A 20,299-nucleotide genomic window follows, 5' to 3' on the forward strand; every position below is an offset into this window, starting at 1 on the left:
AAACATACTCAGCGGGCACTACTCTCCCCTTTTTGCAGAGGAAGCCTAGGCTTCAAGAGGTTAGAAGACATGCCCAGGGGCGTATGCCCCCCAGCAGAAGAGGTCGAGTGTTGACCTGGGTCTGTCTGACTTGAAAGTTAAGGGTCCCCTGAAGTCACTCCATTCTACTTCTGTTATTTACGCAGGAGGTCACCAGTGGTGGCTGATGGGCTTACAGGTGTAGTTCACAGATTTTACCAAGCATGGGAAGTACATAGATTCCCCCACCAAATCCAGATTTTCAACCTTCCTGGGGAAAAAAGGGGGGAGATCTGGCAGACTGAGCTCCCGTTCCCACTGGCAGCAAGCCACAGGGACCCTCAGGTCTCGACAGGTGAACCAGCTCACTGCTCTACTGCACCTGCCGGTCCCTTGGACCATTTGAGACACCTTCCCCCACCATATGCATGCATTTCATCCTTCCACCTCATCAGATGGCAAACTCCTTGATGAGGGAAGGAAGCAAATGAATTAGCAGGAATCTGGTTGTCATTGCAGCCTCCCCGAGTCAACACAAACAAATTGCTTGTTGAGCGAATAGACTCTGTTCATATTTTATATTTGAAAATGATTATCGTTAAGATATGAAGTGCAGTGAATGAGGGGGTGAGTGCGGAGTGGGGACCCAAAGCCCATTTGTAGGCCACTGGACATCCACTTATAGAAGAGTCTCGGGGAAAACATGTGCCAGTCAGGTTGTGATGTAGCAATGATGAAACATACAACTTTCCTCTAGTTCCTAAATGCTTCCTCCCCCCCGCCCCATCCACTATCATGATCCCAATTCTACCTTACAGATCTGGCTAGACCAGAGGATGTACAGTGGTACAGAAAGGAACTGGAAACACGGAATCCAGGTCCCTTCAGGACCAGTGGTGAGAGTGGCGATACCAGGAGGATGGAGGGAGGGTGGATAGAAAGGGGGAACCAAATACAGGGATCTACATATAACCTCCTCCCCCACAACGGAGTAGTGGGTGAAGGGAGACGTCGGACAGTGTAAGGTATGACAAAATAATAATAATTTATGAATTATCAAGGAAGGGTTCATGGGGGGGGGGGGTGAGGAGCTGATACCAAGGGCTCAAGTAGAAAGAAAATGTTTTGAGAATGATGAGGGCAATGAATGTACAAATATGCTTTACACAATTGATGTATGTGTGGATTACTATAAGAGTTGTATGAGCCCCTAATAAAATGATTTTTTAAAGATATGAAATGCAGGAATATTTTTTCACATTTTCATTAAGCTCACTTGACGAAGTCTCTTGTCACATTCATTTGAATGTGTTACTAAAACTGTATCAAATCATTCATACATCACTGATGCACTTAGCTACCTTTCTAAGAAGTCTTACAGTTTTGGGGTTTTCTTCATAGCAGCCTTAACACAGCATAAGGAAATTCCGGATGAGGGAATTTAGGACGCAAGTTTCTTTGGTTAGGACAGGAGATCTCAGCGTTAGAAAGACTGAGACAGACACCAACCAACGGTCCTCATCTATGGCTTCACTTCAGGATCCTTGGGGTGCTTTAAGTAAGGGGAGGCACCTGCACCCCATGACCAGAAATTATGATTCGCTTTTTCAAAAGCTCTCTGGCTGTACCATGTAGCCAGTTAAGATTGGGACGCAAGGGTATAAACCAGGGTTGGCAAACTGCAGCCTGCAGGCCAAATCTGGTCATTTGCCCGTGTTTGTTTAGCCCATACTCTAAGAAGATCTTTACGTTTCCCAAAGTTTGAAAACAAAACGTCTTGATGTGTGAAATGTACATGCAGTTCAAATCGTAGCGCCCCCAAGTGAAGCTGTGTGAGAACACAGCCAAGACGGCTCCTTTCTATGGTGCCCCTGGCGGCTTTCCCACAGTGATGGCAGAGCCGAGTGGCTGCAGGACCCACAAATCCTAAAATCCTATTTCCTACCTCTCTCTGGCCCTTTGCAGAAAAAGTCTGCAGACCCCTGGCTTAAACATCCAAAGTTGTGTAATAGTCTAGTCTGAGAAACAATGTGAGTTTGAACAAGAAGGATTTACATCTGTGCTAATACTGATCCATGGAACCTTCTCTAAGACTCATCCCCCGGGGGAGGGAAACCTGATAGGAACTTCCACCCCGGTGGCAATGCTCTTTGAGTAAGCACGTTCACTGCTGCAGTTCTATCCACACGGCTGGGGATTACTTTCATGGATTTCCAGGCCTGGTTTTTGGTGTACTCTGCATCAACAAGTTTGGGATTCTTCCGAGAGAGAAGAATGAGAGGGTCTCGTTCTGGACTTGTCCTATAAAAGAAACACACGACATCAAACGGTGTGCTCCGCACCAAAAGACTGTTCCCAGGCCATGAAAGTGAGCAGGGCCAGGACCCAGGGCAAGGCCTGCATACACAGACGGGCCTCCACTGGGTGTGGGACAGCAGAGGAAGAGGATCCTGCAGAGGAACTGCAGCATCTGGATGGTCCCGTGTAATTCTCCACTTTACCCACTGGGCATAGGAGTGTGTGGCCCTTCTCTGCTTCCATCTGGTCTTTACGGGTTTGCTGTTCTGGTTACTACAGCCAGGGAAGAATCTCCCCTGTAGGAGGGTTCAGGTAGCCTCTGAAATGAGGGGTACTCATAGCTTTGAGGTTAGGTAATCACCACTCACCAAAACAGCTACACAGTCTTTGTTTTGTGTGCTCTATAAAGTCCAGTCTAATATCAAAAATAAAAGTCCAAACAAACAAACAAATGGCAGTGCTTAAAAACTGGAAGAATACAGGTGGGAAAAGATTTCAGTCTTGAGAGTTGAGGTGTCATGGGCCCCTGAGAGCAGTGAAGACGACTCCCTTCCTAGGAAGACACACACAGGAAGGCACATTCCAAATAATTTCAAGGAAGCCCAGACATGAACCCCAAGTTAAGAATCTTTGACCTCAAGATCTGAAAACCAGAGACTTTGGTAAATACTGGCTGGACAGATCATCTTCATAAATCCAAACTGGGGGCAAAAAAGAGTTTAACATCTGGACAAAGCCTCAGTGCAAAACCTACAAAGCCCCTTTCTTTTCTCAGGCTCTTCCCTATTCATCTACTTAACAAATTATTGATCTCTCTATCTACCCCCTACTAAAGCATCATTACAGAGGCATTTAAAGAGCTTCTAGAACACAGGTGATGATTGACCTTTTCCTATAGAAAAAAAGGTTTTATGACTCAGCTAAGCTCTTTAAGATAAAGAAAAAGCAGGGTGAAAATGGAAATCCCCACTGTTGGAATTGCTTTTGCACAAATGTTGCTTTAAGCAGGGGCTAGTATCCGAGGGCTTGGGACTGTATAGCAAAAGTACTTGGACTTGAATATCTCAAAATAAGGCTCATCAGTTGTTGCTAGTGGCGCAGACTGTACTGAAGATGCACTTTGTCTTCTTCTCTGCACTTAGCTCACTCGACGCTGTGGGCATTTTTCAATCTGTCCTGTCACAGTCGTTGGAGCAAAAGTTTCTGGAGAGGGAGCCATCCATGTCTAATTGTGCTCCAGAACACTGCCAGAAAATAAATCCAGCTTTCCTCCAACAAATCTTCACTGTGTAGCTACACGCTTGGGACTGATCTAAGTGCTGAGACAGGGCTGAGCCAGACGATAGGGTCCTTCCTCAGCCCTAACCGTTCACATTTCCTTCTTCCTCTCCTTTCTGCCTCCTTCATTTTCACCAATCTCACTCTGTGCTCACAACCCCTATTGGGCTGTCACATGGTCTGCTAAAAAAGACAAAGAGGGCACTGAGAACACTCCTGCTCTGCTACTAAGTAGCAGAGGGACAGGAGGCAAGACCTTCAATTACTCCTTGGAAACTGTCAGCTCTCAGCCAAGGAGCCAACCCATTGTTGCATCCGGCTTTGTATAGTCAGTGCCCACCACACTCCTGGCTCTCTGTGTGCGGCATGATTGAGGGAATGAACTGGACTTCTTTGAACAAAAGCTCCATGCAGATTGAGATAGGCCAATCATTTGATTGCTCCTCTCGTCTAAAATTCTGTGTCTACGTTCATTTCTTAGCTGCCTTAGCTTTCTCTAGGAGCCAACGAGTTCTGCGCACCCTCCAAGTTGTTGACATTTCACATTCATGGGCAGAGTAGCGTTGTAAATGTCAGCACATAGAATCACCTGGATCCTCGGAAATACGCCGTGGAGTTTTTCTTTTGCCATGGCCACTGCGCGGCTGACCTAAAAAGATGGATTGATTCGGTTCAATGTTTTCTTGTGAAAGACAGGTGCTTTAAACATTTCTGAAGCTTGGCTGGGAAATTCACATGGTAAAATAAGATGAAGGCTACTTTTCTACTTAAAATGCTTTCAGTGATACAATGTTCCCTTTTTAAAAAAAAGTATTTGTCATGAAGAATGTACAGAGCAAAACAGGTACCATCTCAACATATTTCATTGTCCAATCCAGTGACAATGATGGCATTCTTTCACTAGTAAAACCGTTCTCAACCCCCTTTTCTGAGTTGTTCCTCTCCCATTAATAAACTCACTGCCCGCTAAGGTCCTATCGACTCTTTCGAGTTGCTATTGTCAATTTGACCGTTTATAGTTAGTTCCTATAAGGTGAGCTTTTTAAGGTGAGCATTTTTTACTAGCTAAACTAAGCTATTGCTTTAGCTTTTAGAAGACTTCAAGGATATTTTTTGGTTTAAAGTGTAAAGATGTGCAGATCTATCTAGATAAAATAGGCTGGATGAACAATCTGGAGGAGAAAACGAGACTGATGGTTCTGGGGGGCATGGGAGAAAGGGAGGTGGGGGAAAGGAAGTGGTGTTGACCAACCCAGGGATAAGGGAACAACAAGTGATCCAAAATTAGTGGCAAGGACAGTGTGAGAGGCCCAGTAGGGATTCAGCAAGGGCAATGTAACCGAGAGAGATTACTGAAACCCAAATGAAGGCTGAGCACGATAGTGGGACAAGAGCAAAGTAAAAGGAAATAGAGGAAAGAACTAGGAGGCAAAGGGCATTTATAGAGGTCTAAATATAGGCATGTACATATGTAAATATATTTATATAGGATGATGGGGAAATAGATCTCCGTGCATATATTTATAGGTTTAGTATTAAGGCAGCAGGTGGACATTGGACCTCCACTCAAGTACTTACTCAATGCAAGAACACTTTGTTCTATTAAATTGGCATTCCTTGATGCACACCTTCCTGACACGATCACTAAAGACAAATGTGTACATAAACAAATGTGTTGAAGAAAGCTGATGGTGCCCGGCTATTAAAAGATATAGCATCTGGGGTCTTAAAGGCTTGAAGATAAATAAGCGGTCATCTAGTTCAGAAGCAACAAGTCCACATGGAAGTAGCACACCAGCCTGTGTGACCACAAGGTGTCCAAATGGATCAGGTATTAGGCATCAAAGGAGAAAAAAAATCATATCATTGTAAATGAAGGGGAGTGCAGAGTGGAGACCCAAAGTCCATCTGTAAGTAACGGGACACCCCCTTAACAAAAGGTTCATGAGGAGGAGACTAGCCAGTAAGGGTACCGTGCCGCAACAATGAAACATTCAACTTTCCTCTAATTCTTAAATGCCTCCTCCCTCCAACCATCATGATCTCAATTCTACCTTACAAATTCGGCTAGACCAGAAGATGTACACTGGTACCGATAGGAACCGGAAACATAGGGAATCCAGGACAGATGATCCCTTCAGGACCAGTGGTGAGAGTGGCGATACCGGGAGGGTGGAGGGAAGGTGGGTGAAAAAGGGGGAACCAATTATAAGGATCTACATATTACCTCCTTCCTGAGGGATATACAACAGAAAAGTGGGTGAAGGGAGAGGTCAGACAGTGTAAGACATGACAAAATAATAATAATTTATAAATTATCAAGTGTTCATGAGGGAGGGACAAGCGGGGAGGAAGGGGAAAATATGTGGAGCCGATATCAAAGGCGTAAATGGAGAGCAAATATTTTGAGAATGATGAGGGCAATGATTGTACAAATGTGCTTGACACAATTGATGCATGTATGGATTGTGATAAGAGTTGTATGAGCCCCCAATAAAATGATTTTTTTAAGTGTAAAGATGATCTCAGGATAACCGTTTAGGACCTTTATCATTTCCATGACTCCAGAAAATCTAATGGAAACAAGGTCCATCAAATTCTTCTGGTCATATGGCAAAGGAGGCAGTTGGTGAGGAGACAGTTAATCGCGTAATCGTTTGCACCTTTTAGTCCTGACTCCCCTTGTTTGTTGCTCTGAGTCTTGTGCCTTGGACTATGTTCCCTTTTGTTATCACTTTATTCTTTGAGATTCTGGTCGATAACATGGATTACTAATGATATATATTTGTAGAAATGAAGTTGAATTGAACTACTGCTTTCCTTAGATCTATGAGAAGCCTATAGAATTCAGACACTCTTTGTAAGGCAATACTGGTGAAGCTAAGAGAGCGAAGGGGCTGTAGAATTGTGGGCACGTGGGCTGAGAGAATGAGGTTTTCAATGAAAGCAAACAGTATGTCAAGAAGAGGATGGCGTTTTGAACATTTCTGACAAGAAGAAATTGAGTCTATAACTATTTGACCCGGAAGATCGGCTTCTTGCAAAGGCATTCAACTGTGTGGGTAGCACTGAGAAGGGTGGGCATTCCGGCCATCTTCAATGTGCTTGTACAGAATCTGTACACGGATCAAGAGGCAGCTGTGCAAACAGAACAAGGGACTAGAGCATGCTTTAACATCAGGAAAGGTGTGTGCCAGTGTGCAAGGGTCGTATCCTCTCCCCAGACTTGTTCAATCATTATTATTATTATTCAATCTTCATACACTGAGAAAATAATCAGAGAAGCTGGATCGTATCAAGAAGAACGCAGCATCAGGATTGGAGGCATGCTTACTAACAACGTTCAATATGTCGGTGACCGTAGCCCTGCTTGGTGAAAGTGAGGAGGACTTGAAGCACTTGCTGATGAAGATCAAGGATTGCAGCCTTCAGTGTGGACCAAAACTTAATGTAACGAAAACAAAACTTGTCACAACTGGATCAATAGGCAATGTCACGATAACTGGAGAAGAGATTGAAGTTGCCCAAGATTTCGTCTTACTTAGATCTACAATCAGTGCTCATAAAAACAGCAGCCAAGAGATCAAACAATGCATTGCATAGGGTAAGTCTGTAACTCGGCTGCACTAGACCTCTTTAAAGTGTTGAAGAGCAAGCACGTCACCCTGGTGTCTAAGAGTACCTGAGCAAAGCCACGGTATTTTCAATCCCCTCACATGCCTGTGAAAGGTGGACACTGAGCAAAGAAAACAGAAGACTCAACATGTTTGAATGCTGGTGCTGGCAAAGAATATTGACAGAATCATGGGCTCCCAGAAAAACACACCAATCTGTCTTAAAAGCAGTAGTACAGGTTGAAAGTTCCTTAGGTACAAGAATGGTGAGAATTTGCCTCATGTGCTTCGGACATATTATCAGGAGACACCAGTCACCTGAGGTGCCACCACACCTGGTAGAAGGGCAGCATAAGAAGAGAAAGATACTGGACAAGAAGGAGTGGCACAGTGGCCGCAACCAAGGCTCATAGCTAACCCTTGTGAGGGTGGTGTGGGACTGGGCCTCGTTTTGTTCTGTTACACGTAAGGTCGAAATGAGTCAGAACCGACTTGATGGCACGTAACAAGAACAGCAGGAGATCTACAAAGGCTGTTTTGAGGAGGTCTCGATCTAATTAGAATCCTTTTGCTTGAGCCGCTATGTAAAATGTAGCTAGCTTATGAAACAGCCAAGACTTGGATGCGATTGTTCTTAGCAGGTGCCCTCAAGTAGGCACTGGATAACCGGAAATTTGATATAATGGTGAAATGGGGTCCAAAAGTCTGTCACAGTCATGGGACTGTGATCTGTCCTTGGGATCACTACACATGCATATGGGTCCCTCTCTCTGCCAAAAGGGAGCCCTGGTGATTGGCACAGTTGAGTACTCAGCTACTAACCCAAAGGTTGGCACCTACAGCCAACCTAGCAGCTCCGTGGAAGACCTGATTAACCTGCTTCCACGAACACTGGCCAAGAAAACCCGATGGGGCAGCTCTCCCCTGTCATGTGGGGTCCCTCTGTGGCAGAATCAAGTTGGCAGCACACAACATCAACCAACCCCTGCCCGATGGACTTAGCTCTACGTTCTTCAAGTACCTTCTCCTTCCAACGTGTTGTCCATCTTTCCTATGACATGGCCATTCATGTTCTGGTTACGAAAGTAATTCTTTCTGATTGACAAAGAAAGCCAAACTCACTGCCATCGAGTCAAGCCAACCCAGAGTGACCCTATAAGACAGGGTAGAACTGCCCTGCGGGTTTCCGAGACTGTAACTCTATGGGGTAGAAAGCCCTGTCATTCTCCCTCAATCTTATTTAGAGGCTCTTAAAAACAAAAGGAAAAAAAAACAAGACCTCCTCTACTGCTTCCCACAGAGGTACTGCTGAAGTTCTAGGGCGGGTTCTGATGCCCCTTTCCTATGAGTATGTGAATATTTTATACACATACAAAATTGCTTTTGCTCTAGACAGTTTGTAATCTTGAAATTCGTCTTTTTAAAGTAATTTTTAAAAATGATATTCTACTGTTTATTTGAAGAAGACCCCCAGGGGGTGAAAGAAAACTTCCTAAAGGACTTACCTTGCCATATCTTGCCTGAAGAGGTCCCACCGTCCAAGACCTGTGGGATAAATTGGCCAAACAGCAGGTCCCCCTTCCCAAAATGTCCAAGCAGGATACATGATATCGTGATACTCTGATGTCTTCAAGAGAAACAGAAATAGATCGCTCTAAATCAGTCGTAAACTGCACCATGCCACCACATCCGGACAAAGGCCTTGCTCTACATCACCTTGCTGAAAACCTATTTTCCCTGGTATGTAAATTCTGGCCCCTGAGCATTCAAAGTCAGACACGATCATAGATTCCAATGCAAGGTCTCACGGAATTCCAGAACTGAAAATCATGGAAAAGTAAACCTTGTCAGTTCTCGAAGTTCCATTTTTCTAGAGGACACCCACACACGCTGAAAGGGATTTTTAGTTGAAGGAAATACTATTCCTAACCCTGACTGCCTTACCAAGTTCTTAGCTATGTCCTAGAGGGTTGTATGTGAGAAAGCACTAGAAAATGTAGTGCAATGTATGCGTGTGGTCTCCGGAGACAAAGCAGAAGGAATCTGAAGGCCAATTCTACATCTCTCCAAGTCTGGAGAAGTTACTTCATCTTTCTATGTCTCCGTGTGCTTATCTTTGTAACAGGGAAATAAAAGTCCTAGCAATTATATTGACCTCAGAGGCTGGCTTTGAATATTAAATGAGTTCATACCTATAAAACACTGAGAGTAGCGCCATAGAATATCCTCAATACCTGTTAACACTAGTATGGTCTGCAGCGTGCACTGTGGTGCTGATAAGGTCACTCACTATTGGCCATGTGGGGCTCTGGCATACAGGGAGAAGCAAAATAGAAAATATCCACTACAATGGCTGATACATACTTTGTAGTAGGCCAACAAATATTTTTTGAATGAGTGGTCTCGTACTACAAGCTGCTGAGTTTCTTGGCCCCTCTCTGCCATGCACTGTCGTTATCTTTGAGCCCTACATCCAATGCCTGTTAAGTTCCTCAGGCTCTTCCCTCTCTACCTCCATCCCTCACCCGACAGTCACTGAAGCCACCTAAGCTCTGGCACCCCCTCAACTCCAACTCCTCAGTCTTCCTGCTCAACTACAGGGACACAGACACATGCCTGCGCCTCACCACCAAACAGACACTCTGTCACAGGCCAATGACCTCCTGCCTGCATCCTACAAGATGACTCCACACGTCCCACTCTTGTAGGTTCTCCTTGGGCTTACCTTACTGAAGGAGAAGACTGGAATGATAGGCTCCATCCATTTAGGAACCTGAGGGTAATCTCGGACATTGATCACCATCTCCATGTCAGGGAGGCGCCCAATGACCTCCAAAATGAAGTGTTCAACACCACTGCACCTAGCAACCAGAAATGCCACAGGTTCAAGACAGGATAACGCCCAACCGTTTACAGTGTGGGTGCTCAGACCATCACCCAGCGGCAAAGTTGCCTGAAAGCAATGGTGCCAAAGGGACTGTCCCACTTTTTAATTTGCGCAACTTATCTCTCTCCTTACAAATCTGAAGATCATTGATCACAGGTTTGGAAAGAGTCTCACTGCTACTCCTGCCACTCTTTCTACTCTATTTTATGCCAGTTTTCCTTTATTTTGCCTCTAGGGGAGACTACAGTGAGTCAGCACCATTACAAACTCTGAAAAGAACTGGAAAAGCTCATTTTTAATCTGTTTCTCACAAAGACACCGTTTTTATTCCCACCGTAATTAAGTGTCATGATTTAGGAGGAAAGATAGCAGATCTTGCATCACCTTTATCTTGAAGACAGGGCACTATGAAAATTAGTTTTTCAAGCCAGAAAAAAAAGATCGTTTTCTGACTATCCAACACAGGCCACCTCAAGATTTCTCGAAGGCAAAGTCGCTAAGGACATCATGCTTGCCAAAGCAAAAACTCAGGGACAAAGAGCCAGACCCTCAGTGAGCTAGACTGACGCCGCCACCACAACCTCTGAGGACGATGCAGGACCAAGCAGTGCTTCATTCTGTTGTTGCCAGAGGGTCGTGCAGCATTAGAACCTACGTCATGGCCCCTGACGACAACTGGTCCCTCCACATATCATTCAGTTCATCCTTAAAAGGTTTCACTTTATGTTTAAAGGTTTTAAAATTGTTGGACACATTGGATTTTTAAAATGTCACACACGTTTCTGAAATGGATTACACTAACCGTAGCCCTAATCATGTCCTAGCTATGCGTTGGGCTACTAGCCTCAAGGTCAGCAATTCGAAATCACCGGCCACTCCACCCAAGAAAGATGAAGCTTTCTACTCCCATAGAGAGTTACCATCGCTTTACACATCCGGCTGGACTGGAGGATGGACACTGGCACAGACCGAACTGGAAATACAGGGAATCCAGGACAGAGGAACCCCTCAGGACTCCAGTGGTGAGAGTGGCAATATCGGGAGGGTGGAGGGAGGGTGAGGGAGAAAGGGGAAACAGATGACAAGGTCTACATGTAACCTCCTCCCTGGGGGACGGACAGTGAAGAACTGGGTGAGGGAGATGTCGGATGGTATAAGATATGATAAAATAATAATTTATAAATTATCAAGGGTTCAGGGGGAGGGGGGAGCAGAGAGGGAAGGGAAAAAATGAGGGGCTGATACCAAGGGCTCAAGTAGAAAGCAGGTGTTTTGAGAATGATGATGGCAACATATGTACGAATGTGCTGGACACAAATGATGTATGTACGGATTGTGAAAAGAGTTCTTTGAGCTCCTAATAAAATGATTTTTTTTAAAAAAGAGTTACTGTTGCACAATACCAGGAAGGTGGAAGTGATATCGGGAGGGTGGAAGGACAGTGGGGTGGAAAGGGGAAACCTATTATAAGGATCTACATATAATCTCCTCCCTGGAGGATATACAACAGAAAAGTGGGTGAAGGGAGACATGGGACAGTGTAAGACATGACAAAGTAATAATAATTTTAAATTATCAAGGGTTTGTGAGGGAAGGGCGAGCAGGGTGAGAGGGGGAAAAATGAGGAGCTGATACCAAGGGCTCAAGCAGAAAGCAAATGTTTTGAGAATGATGATGGCAACAAATGTACAAATGCGCTTGACACATGGATGGATGGATAGATGGATGGATGGATGGATGGATTGTGATAAGAGTTATACGAACCCCCAATGAAATGATAAAAAGTAATAATAATAAAAAAATTTTAATTAAAAAAAGAAAGTTACTGTCACAGAAACCCACAGAGGGCAGTCTACCCTGTCCTATAAGGTTACCAAGAGTCAGAATCTACTCTCTGGCAGTGAGGGATTTTTTGTTTGTGCGTGTGTGTAGATTTAGAAATTATTTACAGCTAGATGAGAGTCGTTGAGACATTATGTAGCAGTGTTCGTTTCATTAAGGTTACTTTTTCTGAATATTTCCATGTTAACCCTGTTTTCCTCAGTTGTACACATAGCGGGGGGGGGGGGGGTGTCGGGGGGGTGGAGAGGGGGAGGGGGAGGAAACTTAGTGTTTTCAGTAATAGAGAGTAGACTGTATAATAGTAGTAACGGTAGCAATCAGATAGTTACTATTCGGTGCTATGGAGCTGGTTCCGCCTCTTGCAAGCCCCTGCCCATGAAACACGGCCCAGTCCTTTGGCATGATCACCGAGGTTGCCATGCATAAGCCCTATGGTTGCAGCCACTGTCGATCCAGCTCATCAAGGGCCTTCTTTTCCCACGCCACTCCACTCTACCAAGCATGTTTTCCCACGCCACTCCACTCTACCAAGCATGAAGGCCTTCTCCAGGGACGGCTCTCTCCCGACAACATTGTCCAAGGTAGGTCAGACAAAGTCTTGCCATCCTTGCCTCTAAGAAGGACTCCGGCCTTGCTTCTTCCAAGACAGACTTGTCTGTCCTTTTGGCAGTCCATGGGACTTTCCATCTTCTTCACCAGCACCAGAATGTAAGTAGACCAGCGGTTGTCAACCTGTGAGTCACAACCTCTTTGGGGGTCGAATGACCCTTTCACAGGGGTAACCCGATTCATAACAGTAGCAAAATGACAGTGATGAAGTAGCAATGAAAGTAATTTTTATGGTTGGGGGCCACAACATGAGGAAATGTATTAAGGGTTGCGGCATGAGGAAGGTTGAGAACCACTGTCGTGGACCACGCTTTTGTCAGTGAAATAAAGACCTGTTCTTCCTTAGGGCACTGCTGATCCTGACACTGTGTGGTCTAGAATCAGCACGTATGTGCCTTTTAGAAACTCTGAAAGTCCTAACTTTCACCTGGAAATTGTCCAACTAGCTCCTGAGCATTTGGGAAAGCTTTTAAAATCCATTAGTGCCTCTTCTACTTTGTTTCTAATTTGTGAAAATTGGGCTCATAATTTGTACTTAAATCCTCTATGATTCTGCAGTATAATGAAACAAGCGTCTGTTTAAAGTGCCCCATGACTTTCCCCACTCCTCCTCTATCCGCCTGACCCTTGGCAGTCCACCTGGAACGGATTCCCTCAGCGTACAAGCACATGACGTGACTGCTTTCATTGTCTGGTGTTGCTGTAACCGAAATACAAGTCAGCAGCTTTAAGAAATGAGACCTGGATTTCTTCACAGTGTCGACGAGGCTAGACGTTTCATAGTTCAAGTTCTAGGGGAAGCCTTTCTTTGCTGCCGCCAGAGCAGAAAAGGGGAACCTCAGCCCACAGGCCGTCTCAGTCCTGTGAAATCAACACCAGCCAACATCACACACCTCACCAAAGACACGCAGTTCCAACCATCAATTCACAAACCAAGCTCATTGTCCTGGAGTCAATACTGAACCATAGTGACCCTATAGGTCAGAGTAAAACTGCCCCTGTGGGTTTTGGAGGCTGAAAGTAGTCTCATCTTTTTCCCAAGGAGAGGCTAGTGGTTTTGAACTACTGGCCTTGGTTAGCAGCTCAATGCATAACCACTATGCCACCAGGGCTCCTTAGCCATCATTCATTTATAAGAAATGATGTTCTACTTTGGGGCCAGGGCATGAAGCCCCAACAGACTGGACTGGAAAACACCCCTAAAGGCCAACAAACAATCCTTGAACTAACTATACAAGCTTTTCTTTCTTGATGTGTTTTGTTTTGTCCTTTGTCAGTTGTTTGTTGTTGCTGTTTTGTTGTCTGGTTGTATACTGTTGCTTTGTTTTCCTCTGTCTTGTTTTTGTGCATGTTATTATCTCCACAGGTCTGTCTAAATAAGACAGGCTGGATGAACAATCTGGAGGAAAAACAATGGAACCGACATTTCCGGGGGGACTTGGGATGGGGGAGGTGGGGGGGGAGTAAGGAAGTGGTGTTAACAAACCCAGGGACAAGGGAACAACATGGGATCCAAATTGGTAGTGAGGGGGGAGTGGCAGGCCTGGTAGGGAATGATCAAGGGTAAGGTTATGTAAAGAAGAGGTATAGCTGTAACCCAGGTGGGGACAGAGCATGATAGTGGGGCAGGAGGAAAATCAAGGGAAAGAGAGGAAAGAGCTAGGAGGCAAAGGGCATTTATAGAGGTCTAGACAAAGACATGTACATGCAAATATATATATGATGGGGAAATAGATCTATGTGTCTATATTTATAGGTTTAGTATTAAGGTGGCGGAAGGACCTTGGGCCTCTACTCAAGCACTCCCTCAATGCATGAATGCTTTCTTCTATTAAATTGGCATTCAATGATGCTCACCCTCCCGACACAACTGCTGAAGCCAAAGCGGGTGAACAAGTAAATGTGGTGAAGAAAGCTGATGGTGCCTGGCTATCAAAAGAGATAGTGTCTGGGGTCTTAAAGGCTTGAAGATAAACAAGCGGCCATCTAGCTCAGAAGCAACAAAGCCCACATGGAAGAACACACCAGCCTGTGTGATCACGTGGTCCCAAAGGGATCAGGTATCAGGCATCAAAGAATAAAAAATCATATCATTGGCTGCGCACCTCCATGATATGATAGCTGAGGACAAACGGGTGCATAAGCAAATGTGGCGAAGAAAGCTGATGGTGCCCGGCTATCAAAAGAGATAGTGTCTGGGGTTTTAAAGGCTTGAAGGTGAACAAGCAGCCATCTAGCTCAGAAGCAACAAAGCCCACATGGAACAAGCACACCAGCCTGTGTGATCACGAGGTACCAAAGGGATCAGGTATAAGGCATCATCAACAACAACAAAAAATCTTACCATAGTGAATGAAGGGGGAAGTGCAGAGTGGAGACCCAAAGCCCATTTGTCGGCCACTGGAGATCCCCTCACAGAGGGGTCTAGGGGAGGAGATGAGTCAGTCAGGGTGCGATGTAGCACCGATGAAGAATACAGCTTTCCCCCAGATCCTGGATGCTTCCTCCCCACCCCCAACTACCATGATCCGAATTCTACCTTGCAAGTCTGGATAGAGCAGAAGTTGTTCAATGCTGCATATAAGAGCTGGAGGCACAGGAAATCCAGGGTGGATGATACCTTCAGGGTGTGAGGGGCATTACTGGGAGAGTAGAGGGTGAGTGGGTTGGAAAGGGGGAACTGATTACAAGGATCTACATGTGACCTCCTCCTTGGGGGACGGACTACAGAGAAGGGGTGAAGGGAGACACCAGATAGGGCAAGATATGACAAAATAATAAACTATAAATTATCAAGGGCTCATGAGGGAGGGGGGAGCAGGGAGGGAGGGGGAAAAAAAGAGGACCTGATGCAAAGGGCTTCAGTGGAGAGCAAATGCTTTGAAAATGATTAGGGCAAAGAATGTACAGATGTGCTTTATACAATTGATGTATGTGTATGTATGGATTGTGATAAGAGTTGTATGAGCCTCTAATAAAATGTTTTTAAAAAAAAGAAATGATGTTCTAAATATCCAAATGACCCTTGGCCGAAAAAAAAAGGCCCCCACACCTACTCTAGAAGAAGTTCCTTGTGTCTTTGGGCTTCTGCTCCCAGGGAATCTTCCTATGGCTTCTCCTCCCCTCCCTCTGCTCACCCACTAGTGTGTTTATTCTCTCTGTTATCACCTAAGAGACACCCCTACACTGAGCCTGCCTCGTTACCATTACAGAGACAACCTGCTCCCAACTAGGGACACTGAGGTCAGCATTTAAAACACGTATGGGGGCACAGATGACAATCCACAACAGTGATATTTAATTTCTTTCTTGGTCCTTCTACTTGTTCTCACAGTGAATGTGCATTCATTGATAATACAGTTGCGGTGAAAGAAGAAGAAGAACAGAGAGTAGAATGAGATTCCTGGGTTGTCAAGATGATACCCTCTGGTTTCTGTGTCTTCTAAAGCATATGGAGAGAAGCCTGGTGGCACAGTGCTTATACAGTGCTTAGCAGCTAGCGGAGAGGTTGGCGGTTCAAACCCACCCCCTCTGTAGGAGAAAGCTGTGTCACTTTGCTTTCTTAAAGATCGGAGCCTTGGAAATGAAGTAGGGAAGTTCCACTCTGCCCTAGAAGGGTGCTACGAGTTAGAATTGAGTCAAAGAAAACAGGCTTCTTTGGGTTCATTTGATAAAGATTTGGATTTAAAAAAAGAAAAAGGGAGTGAGGGGTCCCTGATAGGAAGCTCTATCATGTGTTGTTTGTAATGCTGCCTAAACGCAAATTCTAGACTCAGCCTGTGATCCTCGGTGTTCCCTCATCTTGGCACTTAGCCCACTTTTATGTTACCGCCTGTCTCACACCTGAAGTTCTGGCTAGAGGTGCCTTGCACTGTAGTCTCAGTTCTTCCTCTCAAGTCTGAGACCTACCTATCCTTAAACACCTGGTATCTACAATACTCAGACCATGACAGACTCTCATAAGTACCTACACTTCAGCTCAGCTCACCTAGGTCTGTGTTCTGTAGCTACTGTATCCAGGAAAAAAAGAGAAGAGGGAGAGAGTCAAGGTCGGTACAACTCAAGCCTCTCCAAAAAGAAGGAGCTGGGCCTTCCCCACGCTGCATGCTAGGCTCTTGCTAAAGATGAGACTGGAGGAGCATTTGAAGATCATGTCCCCCATATAGCGCACATAATTCTTTCAGCCAGACCAGTGAACAAATGCTTCGTAGGTTCACCATGTACAGCAAAGTAAGGTGATGATGTAGGAGAAAGGGGCAAGAGTTCACTAGAAAACTGCCAAGGCAAGAAGAACTTGTCACTACTTTATTTTAAAAAGGAGCTCACTGCCGTTGAGTGGACAACTCCTAGCCACCTTTTAGGGCAAAGAGAACTGCTCCTGTGGGTTTCTAAGACAGTCATTCTTTACGGGAGCAGAACGCCTCACAGTTTATCCTTAGAACAGCTGGTGGTTTGGAACTCCTCACCTTGCAAGCTAGCAGCCCAACGTAGCCTACTGTGCCACCGGGGCTCCATCAGAAATGTGAAGATGAATTCACTTCGGTCAGTCCTGAGTTGACGTACTCTGTACAAACTATATCAAATGAGCCCAAACAAGATAGGGTCGGAAGATATATTTGTATAGGCTTCATGACACTTACCTTGAAGGGAACATGCAGTCACGTTCCCGGTATAGTTTGTTCTTAATGACCTGATAATGGGTCCCCAGCTTCCGCTTGATGACGTCTGCCATCATCTTCTTCGAGATGCCTCCTCGGAAAGGAGTCAGGTCCTGTTCTGTGACACTGAGAAAGAACAGGAACCATCAAGGAAGGAAGGCCAAGAGAGTTACACGATTCTGCCTACTTCCTAGCTGCATTTCAGTTTAGTATTATAAGCTGCAGTCAGCAGAGAAAAACAATGAAGGGCAGAAATGAGCAATTCCTGCTCCACCCTCACCCGGGGAGCACAAATCAAACCCCAAACCAAGCTTTCTGCTTTTGCATTAATTCTGACTCCTGGTGACCCTATGGGGCAGGGGAGAAATGCCCCTGTGTGTTTCTGAGACTGTAACTCTTTACAGGAATTGAAAGCCTCATCTTCCTCCCAAGGAGCAGCTGGTGGTTTCAAACTACTGACCTGGAGGTTACCATCCCAATGCCTAACTACTGCACCATCAGGGCTCCTAGCAAAACATTAATAACAACAAAGGCTCAAAAAGTAAAATGCAAATCAACTTCTGTTTCCTCCCAACGTATGGATTGCCTCTTCCTTAACTGACCTCTACTCCTCCTTCACGTCACTCACGTCATGGTCACAACCACCAAGTCCCCTCTGACCTCCCTTCCTCAGAATCTCACAGAAAGTATGGTTTGTGACACATACAGCCTAATACTGTCTGGCCGCCTTGTTCTAGTCTGTCTGGCTGATACCCATCCACCTGTTCTATCAGCCTAACAGTAATAACCAGAATGAACCGCTTTTGCATCTCTTTTAAAAGCTTAGTACACAGTAAGGTAAGTGGCTTACCACGGAGCCAATTAGCAGGAGATGCAGGACTAGGCCTCATGCCTCCTGACAGCTTGCCAAGATATCTTCCTACCATACCACTCTAAGCCACATGTTTTAAAAATAACCAACAGAAAACTTACAATTATATTCATTTACTAACATATTCATTAATTCCGCAATCTGTATTGAGTACTTACGGCTGGCCCTGGGGAAAGTAATAATGATTAAGATGTAGACCTTGACCGTATGAAGTTCAATGGGGGAAACTGGCAAGTACCTAAACTCAGCCCCACAGGGAGTTAGCAGCAATGCTGAGACGACCCGGCCTTCCCTCTCTTAGGGCCTTTTCCTCCCCTTAGAAATAGGAAAGCCACCTCAGGCGTGTTTGTCTGCTTTCAAAATGTGCTTGGCTCGCTCACTATTGTAACCAAGGTCTCTTCTGGATCTTAAGAGTACTTCTTGTAATCGGTTCCCCCTTTCCAACCCACCCTCCCTCTACCTTCCCACTATCGCCACTCTCACCCCTGGTCCTGAAGGGATCATCCTCCCTGAATTCCCTGTGCCTCCAGCTCCTATCTGTACCAGTGTACATCCTCTGCTCTATCCAGACTTGCAAGGTAGAATTGGGATCATGATAGTGGGGGGGAGGGGGGTTGGGAGGGGAAGCATTGAGAAACTACAGGAAAGTTGTCGTTTTCATCGTTGCTACATCGCACCCTGACTGGCTTGTGTCTTCCCTGATACCCTTCTGTAAGGGGATGTCCAGTGGCCTACAAATGGGCTTTGGGTCTCCACCCCGCACTCTCCCTGTCGTTCACTGTGGTAAGACTTTTTGTTCTGATGATGCCTGATACCTGATCCCTTTGACACCTCGTGATCGCACAGGCTAGTGTGCTTCTTCCATGTGGGCTTTGTTGCTTCTGAGCTATATGGCCGCTTGTTTACCTTTCAGCCTTTAAGATCCTAGACACTATATCTTTTTATAGCCGGGCACCATCAGCTTTCTTTGCCACATTTGCTTATGCACCCATTGTCTGCGGCGATCGCATCATACACAGTTGATGTATGTATGGATTGTGATAAGAGTTGTATGAGCCCCTAATAAAACGATTAAAAAAACGAGAGTCCTTCTGCTTTGCAAAACCAAGCCAATGTGGAAGACCATTCAAAGTGAAAACTCACCCGTGGTAGCAGCTGCAGTCTTCACTCACACATGGTTCATAGTTCTCCAAAGACCTTTGAATCTGGTCAGTCAAGACTTTCCACTTTGAACCTTGAAAAAGTGGGGTGAGAGTTAACCAAGCACCCATAGGCAGTTCCCACAGAACAGCAGCAGCCGGAAGCTACAGTAGAGCAAAGCTTTTGGATAATCCTCTGCCCATCTCATGGACCAAAACCAAACACCAGGAACGATGGTCTCCCTCACTCCCCATAGGTTAAGTCCAAGAAAATGGCAAATTCCCAAGCTGAATCCTTGCCACTCAGAAGACTGTAGATAAACTAGCCAGTGAAAGACTCTCACTTTCTAGTAATCAACCCGAGGCCCATAAAGATCAATGAACACGCACAGACATTGACCCTTTCTTCTTCCCAGCCACCTCTCTCTCTCTCTCTCTCTCTCTCTCTCTCTCTCTCTCTCTCTCTCTCTCTCTCTCTCTCTCTCTCTCTCTCTCTCTCTCTCTCTCTCTCTCTCACACACACACACACACACACACACACACACACACACACACACATACACACACACACACACACACACACGAATACAATACCCCCGCAGAGTGTGGTGTGAAGCAGATACAGAGTAGCCAATGCTCTCCCGGGCTCCCAATCCGCTGCATTCGGACGCATGGGCAGCGGTAGGAGAAGCGGCGCCGCCTGCCCGGTGGCCGCCCGCCCTGCGCTCCCGGGCCCACCGCGGCGCGCAGCCCGGCCTGCAGCCCCAGCCCACCTGCCTCCTTCTGGCGCCCCAGCGCCGGGGCGCAGAGCAGCCACAGCAGCCCCACGGACAGCGGCCCCATCGCGGACTCCCCGCCCCGGCGCGGCCCCGCACAAAGATGGCCGGAGCGCTGCACCGCCGGCCCGGGCCGCCCCGCGTGCGCTCCCTCCTCCCCGCCTTCCGGCCCGGCGCGAGCCTGCCCGGGACTGCGGCGCGCCCAGCTGGGGCTCCGCACTGCGCGCTGCTGCCCGCACTAAGCCGGCCCGCCGCCGCAGGGCGCGGGACCTGGGCTCGCTTTTTTTGTTTTTTGGTTGTTGGTTTTTT

The 20,299-nt window shown here is 46.1% G+C and overlaps 1 protein-coding gene across 1 annotated transcript in view; it reads right to left on the reverse strand.

The window, feature by feature from the left end:
- Positions 1-20,142, reverse strand: part of POGLUT1 (protein O-glucosyltransferase 1) — a 24,234-nt gene extending 4,092 nt beyond the window's left edge. The window contains exons 1-7 of the mRNA XM_075542475.1: positions 19,988-20,142; positions 19,219-19,309; positions 17,187-17,330; positions 9,934-10,069; positions 8,714-8,835; positions 4,184-4,243; positions 2,220-2,319 (exon numbers count right to left, since the gene is read on the reverse strand). Coding sequence (XP_075398590.1) covers positions 2,220-2,319; positions 4,184-4,243; positions 8,714-8,835; positions 9,934-10,069; positions 17,187-17,330; positions 19,219-19,309; positions 19,988-20,057 — 723 coding nt within the window. The 5' untranslated portion in view covers positions 20,058-20,142. The remainder of the gene's footprint in view (positions 1-2,219; positions 2,320-4,183; positions 4,244-8,713; positions 8,836-9,933; positions 10,070-17,186; positions 17,331-19,218; positions 19,310-19,987) is intronic.
- Between the last annotated feature and the right edge of the window lie 157 nt (positions 20,143-20,299).

This window comes from Tenrec ecaudatus, chromosome 2 (genome assembly GCF_050624435.1).
Source record: "Tenrec ecaudatus isolate mTenEca1 chromosome 2, mTenEca1.hap1, whole genome shotgun sequence".
Classification (NCBI taxonomy): Eukaryota; Metazoa; Chordata; class Mammalia; order Afrosoricida; family Tenrecidae; genus Tenrec; species Tenrec ecaudatus.